Genomic DNA, 14,856 nt, shown 5'->3' on the forward strand with positions numbered 1-14,856 from the left:
CTGAATATAGTGAAATCAGCCTATAAAAGAGCAAGATATTCCTCTAGAGATTCATTATTAATATATCGGGATAAGACACCAACTCCTCAAAACGTATGTGTGTTACAGTACACTGATAAAGTGGGGGATATAGTGGGGAGCATACATGCACATTGGCACATACTCCAATTACATGCAATCTTTCAAGAGTTTCCTTTAATTTCATTTCAAAGGGGATTAAATATTAAAAATCATATAGTGCGAGCAGCATTGCCTTCCCCTTCTAATGTTGAACCAGCAGGTTCTCATTCTACTTGTGGAAAATGCGACATGTGTGACTTGTCAATTACCGGAGATATTTGGAGAGATCCATATACTGATATCACATACAGGAAGAAGTTTGTCACGGATTGTGATTCCCATCATGTGGTATATGTTATTCAATGTGGCTGTCCTATGTTATATGTTGGAAGAACATCTAGGCCTGTCAGAGTACGACTCAGAGAACATAGGAGCAGATTGAACACTAAGAATCTAGAAGCCCCAATGGTGAAACATTGTGTTTTGGAAGGTCACACGTTTACAGAATTAAGATGGACCATTTTAGAAATGGTTCCACAAACAGCTAGAAAAGGAGATGTGCATACTACACTCAACTATAAAGAACAGAGTTGGATCTTCAAATTACAATCAGAATCGCCACGGGGAATGAACGATGCCATAGAGTGGTCTTCGTTGATTTAAAGGGACATTCTAATAGCTCAGCTGATCTCTGAAGTAAGAACCCTCTGATTGGTTCATTTTGTATTCAAGCACGTCTTTAAAACGTAAGCGTCAAGATGGCGGATCCACAGTAGCCGCACACTTTGATCTGATCCTTCAATGCAGTAAGTTTCTGTTTTTTGGAAAGGGAGTTTAATGTGTTAAGAATGGTGATTATTTGTTTTCTCTCATCCTTGGGCAAGCTAGCAAAGTGGGGCAGGCTAGCAAAGCGGCGTGCAGTTGAGCTTTTGGGACTACTGCTAGTCCACTGAAAAGATAAGTGGATTTATTCTCTTTCGCAATAAAGCTGCGTGCAGTTGAGCTTTTGGGACTACTGCTAGTCCATTGAAAAATAAGTGGATTTATTCTCTTTCCCAGAAAAAATTTTTTGCAAAAAAGGAAAAGAAAAAAACCCTAAGGGGAAAAAAAAGGGAAAAAAAAGAAAAAAAGAAAAAACATTTTTCTTATCTTATTAAAGACAAATAGCGGCGCAAAAATGGTCTTTTCTTAAAAAACTTGGTAACCCTGTGATCGTACTTTAAATGGGCAGCTAAATTGGTTGTTGAACCTATAAGCAAAAAACGCCGGTAGGCGGAAGTGTGCACTAGCCCATAAATGAGGGTATACCTAATGGAAAAGTACCATATTATATTTGTGACTTTTGATTTTTGATATTTATAGTGTCACAATTCTTCCAGTTTTTTGGTTATTATAGTGTTGTAGAATGGGTGCATGAGTGAGTGCGTGTGTGGTAGAATGGGTGCCTGAGTGCGTGAGTGAGAGCTTTGTGTGCATGTGTGGTGGAATGGGTGCCTGAGTACTTGAGTGAGAGCTTTGTGTGTGTGTTAGAATGGGTGCCTGGGTGCGTGAGTGGCAGCTTTGTGTGTGTGTGTGTGTGTGTTAGAATGGGTGCCTGGGTGCTTGAGTGGCAGTTTTGTGTGTGTTAGAATGGGTGCGTAATTGGCAGCTCTGTGTGTGTGGTAGAATGGGTGCCTGGGTGCGTGAGTGGCAGCTTTGTGTGTGTGTGTGTGTGTGTGTGTGTGTGTGTGTGTTAGAATGGGTGCCTGGGTGCTTGAGTGGCAGTTTTGTGTGTGTTAGAATGGGTGCGTAATTGGCAGCTGTGTGGGTGTGTTAGAATGGGTGCCTGGGTGCGTGAGTGGCAGCTTTGTGTGTGTTGGGGGTGTGTGTTGGAATGCATGCCTGGTTGCATGAGTGAGAGCTTGTGTGCCTGTGGTAAAATGGGTGCCTGGGTGGTGAGTGGCAGCTTTGTGTGTGTGTGTAGTAGAATGGGTGCCTGGGTGCATGAGTGAAAGCTTGTGTGTGTGTGTGATACAATGGGTGCATGAGTGGCAGTGTGTGCGGTTGTAAGTGACAGAGCATGTGTGTGATTGAGAAAGACTAGTCAGGGAGGTGACTGGTGTGTGTGTGTGTGTGTGTGTGTGTGTGTGTGTGTGTGTGTGTGTGTGTGAGGAAGAGATACTAGTTAAAGAAGTTACTATTCTGTGTGAGACAGAGACTGGTTGTGGGCCTTAAGGAAGAGGACTGTGAGGACATAGCTTCAGCAGCCACTGCTGCTTCTAGTGAGTGTTATTGATCTTCAAGGGAAAGGAGTAGGAGAGTTGCTGGAGAGGGTAAGTAAAGGCAGCTTTTTAAGTTTATTTTTCTTGATTGACTGCCATTTTAATTATTGGGTATTATGTGTTGTGTCTGCTGTTTTGAAATATTTTATTGATATTTGGACAATTTTTAATAATTTTTATGAGTTTTTAATTGTTGGATGTTATTCTGTTCATTAGCTGTTTTGTAACATTTATTAGAAAAGTTTTACAATTATTTCTGAGTGGGCATCTATCTATAGCAGCTTGGCTTGCTCTGTTTTCCCAATAGGAGGTGTATTAGTCTTTAGGGCCTGGTTAAATATTTGTAGTGGTAAATTACTGTCTTTTCATAAGGAGGGGTATTGTGCCTGGCAGTAAAGAGAGTTTGTTTTGCTTTTACTGAGATGTCATCAGATCCAGAATATTTTTTTTTGTATGGTGAGCTGTATGGGTAATGCCCTAGTTCTGCTCTGCACCCATTTTTGGGGGTCGATGTGGATCCTGAGGATGCAGAATGTATATTTACATTTTGTCCCGTGACGGTCACATGTTCAGTGTGTCACGCACTTGAGAACCATCTGTCAGCTGTGTCCCAGCCGAAAAAAGGTTGAGAACCACTGGTCTAATCTACATTATTGCCTAAACGGCTTTCTTAGACAACCTACCCTCCTGTTTTATCAGTGGAACGAAGTGGACCATTTTTGAAAAGCGGTCAATAATAACCCAGATGACCATGTTGCCCTTTGATGGGGGCAGATTGATGATGAAGTCAGTAGAGATGCTTGACGAGGGTTTGGTGGGAGCCGGAAGAGGTTGGAGGAGTCCCCAAGGATGGCCAGTGGAAGGTTTCTGCTGAGCACATATGGCACAGGAGTCCACATAACTGCGGGAGTCCTAACCATGATAGGCCACCAGTAATGTCTTTTTAACATCTCAAGGGTCCGAGCCTGGCCGGGATGACCAGCCAACTTTGAGTCATGGGCCTAGCGGAGGACGCGCTCTCGGAGACGGCATGGGACCACCGACTTCCCGGCTGGCACCGCATGGGTAACTGCAAAGGTTATAGAGGTTGAGTCAATGATGTGCTTGGGAATTTCGGGTGTATCTTCTGGTTCAAAAGAGCGAGAGAGAGCATCCGCTCAGGTGTTCTTTGCTGCAGGGCGGTAGCGGAATTCAAAATTAAAACATTCAATGAACAGCACCCAACGGGCTTGTCTGGGGTTCAATAGTTGAGCTTCCTTTAAGTGTTCGAGGTTCTTATGATCTGTGAAGATCGTGAATTTATGTTGGGCTCCTTCTAACCAGGGGCACCACTATTGAAGAGCCAATTTCACAGCTAAGAGCTCACAGTCACCAATCGTGTAGTTTTGCTCTGTGGGCGAAAACTTGTGAGAGTAGAAGGAGCAGGGTACTAAGACCCCCTTGGAGGAATACTGGCTCAGGACCACCCCTGCTCCAATGGTGGACGTATCGACTTCAACGGCGAAGGAACGGTTGGGATCTGGGTGACGAAGACAAGGTCTGGTGCAGAAGGCCTCTTTCAAGGCGTGGAAAGCAGATTGAGCCTTGGGGCTCCAAACTTGAAGGTTACTACCTTTCCTAGTCATGGCCATGAGTGGAGCAGCTAGCAGGGAGTAGTTAGTGCTGAAGTTCCTGTAATAGTTTGTAAATACAAGGAATCTCTGTAAGGCGCGGAGGCCTACTGGCTGGGGCCAATCTTGAATTCCTTGGAGTTTCTCAGGATCCATGGTGAAACCACGATTGGAGATAATGTAGCCCAGAAATGGAAGACAAGCCTGTTCGAAGATGCACTTCTCTAATTTTGCTTAGAGATTATTGTCTCGGAAACATTGGAGAACTGTCTGAATGTGTGAGCGGTGGGACTTCAGATCTTTGGAACAGATCAGTATATCATCTAGATATACCATGTCAAATGAATAGAGTAGGTCCCAGAAGATCGCATTCATCAAGCGCTGAAAAACTGCAGGGGAGTTACAAAGTCTGAAAGGCATTACTACGTACTCGTAGTGGCCGTCCCTAGTGTTGAAAGCGGTCTTCCAGATATCTTCTGGCTGGATCCACACCAGATTATATGCCCCTCGGAGATCTAACTTTGTAAAGATCTGGGCTCCTTATAGGTGATCAAAGAGTTCGCTAATGAGTGGCAGGGGATAGTGATCCTTGCAAGTCACTGCGTTTAGCCCACGGTAGTCAATGCAAGGACGTAAACTGCCATCCTCTTCTTCACGAAGAAGAATCCAGCTCCTGCCGGGGAATTGGAGGGTCTTATGAACCCTTTATTCAGGTTCTCCTTACTGTACTCAGACATTGCTTAAGTTTCTGGCAGCGAGAGAGGGTAGGTTTTGCCCTTGGGAGGCGTGGTACCTGGTAGGAGCTCAATGGGGCAATTGAATTTGCGGAGCAGAGGCAGGATATCTGCATTTTGTTTGGAGAACACATCTTGAAAGTCAGAATATGGAACCAGTAATCTGGTAAGGGTTGTAGAGTTCAGACCGCTGGAGACATCTGTTGCAGACAGTGGTTCTGCACTGGGATTCCCACTGAATTAGCTTCAGGGATTACCAGTCAAAGTGGGGTCCGTGGACCTGGAGCCAAGGAAGTCCTAGGATTATCGGATGCATAGAACGCTTTAAAACGTACAGAGAGATCTCCTCTTCACGGAGGGTTCTCACGGAGAGGCGAAAGGCCATGGTGCGATGAGTGATGCGTCCAGGAAGGTGCTTTCCCTGGATGGATGTGATGCGAAGGGGCACCTCCAGAGGCTGAAGAGGAATCTGGAGCAGGGTGACAATATCGTCCAGAATGAAGTTACCACTTGCGCCAGTATCCACGAGCATGGTTGCAGCAAAGGAGCGTGACTCCATAGTAAGGGACACCGGAATCAGCAATTGAGGGCCAGTAACAGTAGTGCCCAAGTTCGGGACCCCCGCCGGGCTCAGGCTTTGCCGTTTCCCGGACATACAGGGCAGGATTGTCGGAGGTGTCCGGAACCACCACAGTTTAGGCAAAGGCCTTCCTTCTTGCGATGAAGATGCTCCTCAGGAGACAAGCGCCCGCGATTGATCTGCATCGGCTCTTCTGATGATGTCGGAGGTGCCAGTAAGGCCTTCAACTGGGGACTCATAACAAGAACTGGGTGTGAGGCCAGTGGCCGGGAGACCTTTACCTCCTGGTGTCGCTGACATAAGCGATGGTCAATCTTGCCAACCAGGGAAATCAGGTCATCCAGAGATGTGGGAATCTCATGAGCAGCCAGCTCATCCTTGAGGGCAGGAGACAAGCCATCTAGATAGATTGCCCTAAGACAGTCCTCTTGTCACCCAAGTTCTGTGGCTAGTGTCCTAAATTCCACTATGAATTCGGTGAGCGAATGCGAGCCTTGACGGAGGTGAAGAAGCTGATGACCCGCCACCGCCTGTCGGCCGGGGTCTTTGTAGGTTTGCTTAAAAACGGTCATGAAATGGGAGAGGTGACGGAGAACATCATCTGAACGCTCCCAGAGTGGGGAAGCGCATGCCAGGGCCTTCCCTTCAAGGCGTGAGAGGATGAAGGTAATCTTGGTGGTCTCACTTGGAAACAATGCAGGCTGCAGTGCAAATTGCATAAAGCACTGATTGATGAAGCATCGGCAGAGGCATGGATCCCCGTTGAAACGAGGTGGAGCTGGAAGGGCCAGAGATGCCCGTGGAGGCTGGTTTGAGCCCAACCCCCGGAGTTGGCTCTGATAGAGTTCTGTACCTGAGAACGTAGTCTTTCCACGGATGAAGCCAACCCTTCAAGGGTTTGCTGTTGTTCTCGGACATGGGCGGCTAGGCCAGGGATGGGCAAGGCTAGGCAAGGCGGGAAACTCCGCCGAGTCCATGGCCTTGACAACCTGTTGCACTGGGGGTGGACCCTTGGCCTGGTGCAGGATTGGTTCGGCCCTCCGGTCGGACCCAGAGAGTGCCTGCCACCAGGAGGCGGAGCACAGGAGGAGACAGAGGCTAGCTGGAGCTTCAACAATAGCAACCCGGGGTTCCCTCAGGTTGGGCCCTTGGTTATCCGGGCCGCCTGGTCTTAGGTGGGCCTCACAGGGTCTCCTAGAGCGGAAGTGCAGAGGAGTGCCCACCACAAACAAGGGTGCGTGGTCGATGTCCAAACCAGAGTGTCCAGAGGTCACAGGAGGTCAGAACAGAGAGTCCGAATGATTAGCGAGAATCAAGGTCAGAGTAACAATTCAGAATGGTTAGCCGAAGCAGGGATCAGTACCTGTAGTCAATCTGGAAGTAGTCAGGTCAGGCAAAGGTCGGTTCCAGGCAGCGTTGAGGAATAGTCAGTGTTCAGGCAGAGGTCGGTTCCAGGCAGCGATCAGGAGTAGTCAGAGAACAGGCAGAAGTCAAGTCCAGGCAGCAATCAAGAATAGTCAGGAGCAAGCAATGGTTAGTACCGTGAGAACAGTCCGAAGGGTACTACCAGGGATGGAGAAACGAAGGAACAGAAGAACAAAGGGGAAAGCCGACAGTCGCTCAGCAGCGCATGGTTCGGAGAGAGGTATCTTTAAAGGATACTAATGATGCATTAGAATTAGGGCATCCCGACAGTGAGGTTCCAATAATTAGAAAAGTAGTCCAAGTGCCTGTAACTAAAAACTCACCTGAGCTAAAAAATTCTAACTTATCCCTATCAATTAAAAAGCAGAATAAAAATACAAACAAAAAACAAACTTTGAAATGTTTGTATGCTAATGCCAGAAGTCTAAGAAGTAAGATGGGAGAATTAGAATGTATAGCAGTAAATGATGACAGACTTAATTGGCATCTCAGAGACATGGTGGAAAGAGGATAACCAATGGGACAGTGCTAGACCGGGGTACAAATTATATCGCAATGACAGAGAGGAGCAGTCGGGAGGAGGTGTGGCGCTTTATGTCCGGGATGGCATAGAGTCCAACAGGATAAACATCCTACATGAGACTAAATACAAAATTGAATCTTTATGGGTAGAAATCCCTTGTGTGTCAGGGAAGACTACAGTGATAGGGGTATACTACCGTCCACCTGGTCAAGATGGTGAGATGGACAGTGAAATGCTAAGAGAAATTAGGGAAGCTAACCAAATTGGTAGTGCAGTAATAATGGGAGACTTCAATTACCCCAATATAGACTGGGTAAATGTATCATCGGGTCACACTAGAGAGATAACGTTCCTGGATGGAATAAATGATAGCTTTATGGAGCAATTGGTTCAGGAACCGACGAGAGAGGGAGCAATTTTAGATCTAATTCTCTGTGGAGCACAGGACTTGGTGAGAGAGGTAACGGTGGTGGGGCCGCTTGGCAATAGTGATCATAATATGATCAAATTTGATTTAATGACTGGAAAAGGAACAGTGTGCAAATCCAAGGCTCTCGTGCTAAACTTTCAAAAGGGAAACTTTGATAAAATGAGAAAAATTGTTAGAAAAAAACTGAAAGGAGCAGCTACAAAAGTAAAAAATGTCCAAGAGGCGTGGTCATTGTTAAAAAATACCATTCTAGAAGCACAGTCCAGATGTATTCTACACATTAAGAAAGGTGGAAAGAAGGCAAAACGATTACCGGCATGGTTAAAAGGGGAGGCGAAAGAAGCTATTTTAGCCAAAAGATCTTCATTCAAAAATTGGAAGAAGGATCCAACAGAAGAAAATAGGATAAAGCATAAACATTGGCAAGTTAAATGTAAGACATTGATAAGACAGGCTAAGAGAGAATTTGAAAAGAAGTTGGCTGTAGAGGCAAAAACTCACAGTAAAAACTTTTTTAAATATATCCGAAGCAGAAAGCCTGTGAGGGAGTCAGTTGGACCGTTAGATGATCGAGGGGTTAAAGGGGCACTTAGAGAAGATAAGGCCATCGCGGAAAGATTAAATGATTTCTTTGCTTCGGTGTTTACTGAAGAGGATGTTGGGGAGGTACCCGTAATGGAGAAGGTTTTCATGGGTAATGATTCAGATGGACTGAATCAAATCACGGTGAATCTAGAAGATGTGGTAGGCCTGATTGACAAACTGAAGAGTAGTAAATCACCTGGACCGGATGGTATACACCCCAGAGTTCTGAAGGAACTAAAAAATGAAATTTCAGACCTATTAGTAAAAATTTGTAACTTATCATTAAAATCATCCATTGTACCTGAAGACTGGAGGATAGCAAATGTAACGCCAATATTTAAAAAGGGCTCCAGGGGTGATCCGGGAAACTACAGACCGGTTAGCCTGACTTCAGTGCCAGGAAAAATAGTGGAAAGTGTTCTAAACATCAAAATCACAGAACATATAGAAAGACATGGTTTAATGGAACAAAGTCAGCATGGCTTTACCCAGGGCAAGTCTTGCCTCACAAATCTGCTTCACTTTTTTGAAGGAGTTAATAAACATGTGGATAAAGGTGAACCAGTAGATATAGTATACTTGGATTTTCAGAAGGCGTTTGACAAAGTTCCTCATGAGAGGCTTCTAGGAAAAGTAAAAAGTCATGGGATAGGTGGCGATGTCCTTTCGTGGATTGCAAACTGGCTAAAAGACAGGAAACAGAGAGTAGGATTGAATGGGCAATTTTCTCAGTGGAAGGGAGTGGACAGTGGAGTACCTCAGGGATCTGTATTGGGACCCTTACTGTTCAATATATTTATAAATGATCTGGAAAGAAATACGACGAGTGAGATAATCAAATTTGCAGATGACACAAAATTGTTCAGAGTAGTTAAATCACAAGCAGATTGTGATAAATTGCAGGAAGACCTTGTGAGACTGGAAAATTGGGCATCCAAATGGCAGATGAAATTTAATGTGGATAAGTGCAAGGTGATGCATATAGGGAAAAATAACCCATGCTATAATTACACAATGTTGGGTTCCATATTAGGTGCTACAACCCAAGAAAGAGATCTAGGTGTCATAGTGGATAACACATTGAAATCGTTGGTGCAGTGTGCTGCGGCAGTCAAAAAAGCAAACAGAATGTTGGGAATTATTAGAAAAGGAATGATGAATAAAACGGAAAATGTCATAATGCCTCTGTATCGCTCCATGGTGAGACCGCACCTTGAATACTGTGTACAATTCTGGTCGCCGCATCTCAAAAAAGATATAACTGCGATGGAGAAGGTACAGAGAAGGGCTACCAAAATGATAAGAGGAATGGAACAACTCCCCTATGAGGAAAGACTAAAGAGGTTAGGACTTTTTAGCTTGGAGAAGAGACGACTGAGGGGGGATATGATAGAGGTGTTTAAAATCATGAGAGGTCTAGAACGGGTAGATGTGAATCGGTTATTTACTCTTTCGGATAGTAGAAAGACTAGGGGGCACTCCATGAAGTTAGCATGGGGCACATTTAAAACTAATCGGAGAAAGTTCTTTTTTACTCAACGCACAATTAAACTCTGGAATTTTTTGCCAGAGAATGTGGTTCGTGCAGTTAGTATAGCTGTGTTTAAAAAAGGATTGGATAAGTTCTTGGAGGAGAAGTCCATTACATGCTATTAAGTTCACTTAGAGAATAGCCACTGCCATTAGCAATGGTTACATGGAATAGACTTAGTTTTTGGGTACTTGCCAGGTTCTTATGGCCTGGATTGGCCACTGTTGGAAACAGGATGCTGGGCTTGATGGACCCTTGGTCTGACCCAGTATGGCATTTTCTTATGTTCTTAAGACGCTGGAACAGGAGACACTGGAACAGGAGACACAGGAGACGCTGGAATAGGAGACTCTGGAACAAGAGATGCTGGAAGACAAACTAGACACATTGGAGAGTACGAACCGATTGCCAAGGCGAGGAAATGGTGTCAGACCACTTCCTTTAATACAGCCATCAATCAGGGCGCGCTGCGGAGGTGGGATCTGCCCCTGGCCCTTTAAGAGTGCAGGCGGTCCGTGCGTCTAGGTGCGGGGACGACGCCATGGAGGACGCCGAGCCCAGCCATGAGGCCTGGACTGGAGCCTGAGCGTGGGGGAGCCGGGAATGCTACGAACTGGCTGCAGCTGTGGCGTGAGAGAGCCCGGAGCTCATGGACGGTCGGGAAATGTGAGCAGGCCCAGCCACAGAGCAAACGCGGCTGGGAAGCGCAACAGTGTTGGAACAATCAGGGGGAATGGACACTTTTTGGGAAGGGAAGGGATGCTTGATTTTATAAAAAATGAGAAGGGAATGCAAGTTATTTGTTCTTTTAACATTGGTTTGCATATTTGCTATTGTTATGATCTTGCTGCCAGCGAGAATATTTTTCTATGTATATTCCTTGTCTTATTCAATATAAAGGATTATGAAATAAAAAGCTCATCCCATATCTTGGCATTTGATTTTTACAACATTTCTCTTAAAATCTTATTGTTCATTTTATGTTAATCTGTTTCTTACTAATCCTAAAAAAAATATGACACTACACTACTTTTCATATTATTAAGTATATTTTATCTTTCAGATGCTTCAAAGCATATTATATTCAGGTCTTTTTCTGTCCCCAGACATCTCATTATCTGAGTTTGAACCTTGCCCAAGATCACAAGGAGCATCAGTGGGATTTAAACACTGGCTTCCCTAGGTCTAGTCTGTTGTTCTAACCACTAGGCTACTCCTCCATATTAAACACGTATGCTCATGTTTCTGACTATAAAAATGTTTTCCAAATTAGAAATCTTTAATATTGGCATAAGAACTCACATACCATCATACCTTGTAAGAGTCAAGATTGTTCAACAGTGGTTTAGATACCTGGAACTTCCGGTAGTTTCAAAAATGCAAGATCACTACAAAACAAACTTCTCTCCTGTTTGCAAAATCTGAAAAATTGCATGGAAGGCTGATGTGGTTTACCCATCTCTTGGGCCTGTAGAATCGGTCATCTTAAACTGGAAGCCCTTCCATGCCTTTTAAATTTATTTCAGCAAGTCTTATGCAATATTCCATTCCATGTGTTTTCCAACCTTAATATCTGCATGTCTGGCTTTATCTGGAACTATCTGGCACAGTACACTCTGACTGGCAAAATCATATAGCGGCATGGTCTTGTCAAATCTGAAACTTTATTACTGGGTGGCCAAGTTGGTTAGTTTTAGGGGCTGATTGCGTTCTGAACCCCCCTTGTGTTACAACACTTTGGCATGTAAAGGGCCTTACATTTTATTGACTAAGTTTGGCAAGGTAATAATGTCAGGAGCGATTTTCTAACTGTCCTCAGTGAGACAAAGTTGGCGGGTGCTTTTTACCTGCGAATTTCACCCCAATTTTCAAAGAAAAAATACGTACGCACATACTTTCACCTTGAAACTTACTGCGGGTACAAAATAGCTGTGGACACTTGCACCTGCTTTTTGTGGGGGGGGTTTTCATGGGAAACAATGAGCTTAGGTTTGAAAATGCAATCTATGAGTATCATTTACTAAGCCACAGTATCTTTCCTCTCCACTACCGAGTGCCACAGCTTAGTAAAACCTAAGATATTTTCCCTGGTGGTAAAATACCTCAGGAAAAAAATACCATGGGTTAGTAGACCCCTAAAAATTCCCCATGATTGCAGTTCCACAGCTCGGGGCCACTATCTTGTTAAGGGTCCAAGAGGCCTGAAGTGCCACACCCCCCAATGTGGCAAAATCCCTGAGGGTCTCAAGAGAACCCCCTGTCCTAAACAATTTATTTATTTATTTATTTCAATTCTTTTTTTTTATACCGGTATTAGTGGTTACATCATACCGGTTTACATCAAACAGGGACAGGGGATGGGACTACAAGGAACAAAGAGAAGGTTAGCCGGGAATTGGCAAACAAGAGATCAGAAATATAGATATAACCTGTTAAACAATGAAACATAAATTAACAAGGAATGTTAACATAATGTTAAACAACGAAACATAACACCTGCATCCCAGTAGACAAAACAGAAAAGAAAACATACAAATAGTTGTGGCGCAGAACCCTCCCCTCCCTTATAAACCCCGCCCCTTTTTGAAACATTCCCACCCAGGCCTCTGACCCCCTTTACCACACCCCCCTTTGCCATATCTTGCAATCCCTGATGAGCTAGTGGGGCCCAGAGCAACCCTAGGCTCAGCGCCCTGTACTGATGCTGTAAAAATGATGCTGGCCAGCTAGTTTTCTGCTTACAATCCTATCTGGATGATCAGGAGCCTGGGGAATTTTAGGAAAAGGGGTGGGGTTTGGGGGAGTGGCCTTCGCCATGACTTTTCTGTGGTAGCTGAGTGGGACAGGGTCTGACAAGTCCCCCAGAAGGTATTCCACACTGGGAGGAAACCTTAGCCTAATTGGGCCCTTTAACTGATAGCTATGGGAGCATAGGTGGTAGATTTATACATAAACACAAACTGTTTGGTCCTTCACCGAAGCAGAGACTATTGCTATCTTTGTTCTTATTATACATAAACACAAACTGTTTGGTCCTTTACCGAAGCAGAGACTATTGATATCATTGTTCTTATTATACATAAACACAAACTGTTTGGTCCTTTACCGAAGCAGAGACTATTGCTATCTTTGTTCTTATTATACATAAACACAAACTGTTTGGTCCTTTACCGAAGCAGAGACTATTGCTATCATTGTTCTTATTATACTTAAATACAAACTGTGTGGTCCTTTACCGAAGCAGAGACTATTGCTATCATTGTTCTTATTATACTTAAACACAAAGGGGCGGATTTTCAGCGCCCTGCTCGCCTAAATCCGCCCAAAACCGGGCGGATTTAGGCGAGCAGGGCCCTGCGCGCCGGGAAGCCTATTTTACATAGGCCTCCCGGCGCGCGCAGACCCCGGGACTCGCGTACGTCCCGGGGTTTTCGGAGGGGGGCGTGTCGGGGGCGGGCCCGGTCGACGCGGCGTTTCGGGGGCGTGTCGGCCGCGTTTTGGGGGCGGGTACGGGGCGTGGCTACGGCCCGGGGGCGTGGCCGCGCCCTCCGTACCCGCCCCCAGGTCGCGGCCCGGCGCGCAGCAGGCTCGCTGGCGCGCGGGGATTTACGTCTCCCTCCGGGAGGCGTAAATCCCCCGACAAAGGTAAGGGGGGGGTGTAGACAGGGCTGGGTGGGTGGGTTAGGTAGGGGAAGGGAGGGTAAGGTGAGGGGAGGGCAAAGGAAAGTTCCCTCCGAGGCCGCTCCGATTTCGGAGCGGCCTTGGAGGGAACGGGGGGAGGCAGCGCGGCTCGGCGCGCGCAGGCTATACAAAATCGATAGCCTTGCGCGCGCCGATCCAGGATTTTAGTGGATACGCGCGGCTCCGCGCGTATCTACTAAAATCCAGTGTACTTTTGCTTGAGTCTGATGCGCAAGCAAAAGTAGGCTGATCGCGCTTTTTTTAAAATCTACCCCAAACTGTGTGGTCCTTTACTGAAGCAGAGACTATTGCTATCATTGTTCTTATTATGCTTAAACACAAACTGTGTGGTCCTTCACTGAAGCAGAGACTATTGCTATCATTGTGCTTATCCTCTGGTTCTCCCTCTTGCTGTACCTTCTAGGCCATTGGGTTGGGTTTTCTGCATCTTCCAAACATAATAAATTAGCCAATTCATGTTTCAAGGCTCACCATCATCTTTTTCTGAAAGACTGAGCCCCCAGCTGGATTTCTGGAAGCATCATGTTGCAGTTATTGCTAGTATAGAAAATTTAACCTGTGCAGTTAAGGATGAACTTAAAAAATGTAACCAAATCTGGGACCTTTACTAGTTCTGGCATTACCAGGGGTTGGGGATTAATTGCTACAGCATGCTTTTATTTGTCTTCTTCTCTGTTGTGCTGGTTTTTAGTTTCTTCTTCCTTCTACAATGGATCGCGATCGATACATGGAATTATGTTTGCATTTTTATGATTGTATATTAGTTTTAAAAAAGAAACACTTGGATCATTTTATAATCGTATAGGCTATTATTTAATTTAGTGATGTGATATATCACTATGTAGGATCAATTTTAGAATAGACAGCAAATAAAGGCCTAAATAAAACATGTCATTTGTCTAAAAACCTATGTTATTATGATTGTAGCTTTCTGAAATACACTGCATTATTTCATGGTTTTTGTGGCAAAATGCACTGAATAAAACACAGAATTTAACTAATAATATTTTTATGACAGGTGTCCTACTTTACATCCTTATCCCGACAGGAGGAGTTTGAAAGAAATGCATTGTCAATAATCCCCTTGTTCTCCATCACATATTTTCTGACCATAACCTTTTCAATTGTGTCCTGTATCAGGTATGTTATTCTTATCTTGTTTGTTTTTTATTTTTTATAGCTAGTAGTGATTCTATCTGTTATGCCTAACAAAGGGGGTCATTCACTAAGCGGCGGAGTCATGGAGTCGAAAAGGCACAGAAAATGGCTTGGCCGCTTTGTGACTCTTGCAGTATTTTTCCCTTTGGGAAAACACCAGAGCACGTGGTAAAATATTGCGACCCAGAGTATTTTGCCACAGTGAAAAATATCGTGGTAGCAAAAGCCCCCAAAGCAGCATGCAATTGCAACCCCAG

At 44.8% G+C, this 14,856-nt stretch overlaps 1 protein-coding gene across 2 annotated transcripts in view; it reads left to right on the forward strand.

Moving 5' to 3' along the window:
* The window catches only part of LOC115084160 (patched domain-containing protein 3-like), a 133,194-nt gene that overhangs the window by 33,896 nt on the left and 84,442 nt on the right, over positions 1–14,856 (forward strand). For both annotated transcript variants that reach the window (XM_029588645.1, XM_029588646.1), the window contains exon 2: positions 14,460–14,581. In XM_029588645.1, the coding sequence (XP_029444505.1) occupies positions 14,460–14,581 (122 nt within the window). The remainder of the gene's footprint in view (positions 1–14,459; positions 14,582–14,856) is intronic.

This window comes from Rhinatrema bivittatum, chromosome 2 (assembly GCF_901001135.1).
Source record: "Rhinatrema bivittatum chromosome 2, aRhiBiv1.1, whole genome shotgun sequence".
Taxonomy (NCBI): domain Eukaryota; kingdom Metazoa; phylum Chordata; class Amphibia; order Gymnophiona; family Rhinatrematidae; genus Rhinatrema; species Rhinatrema bivittatum.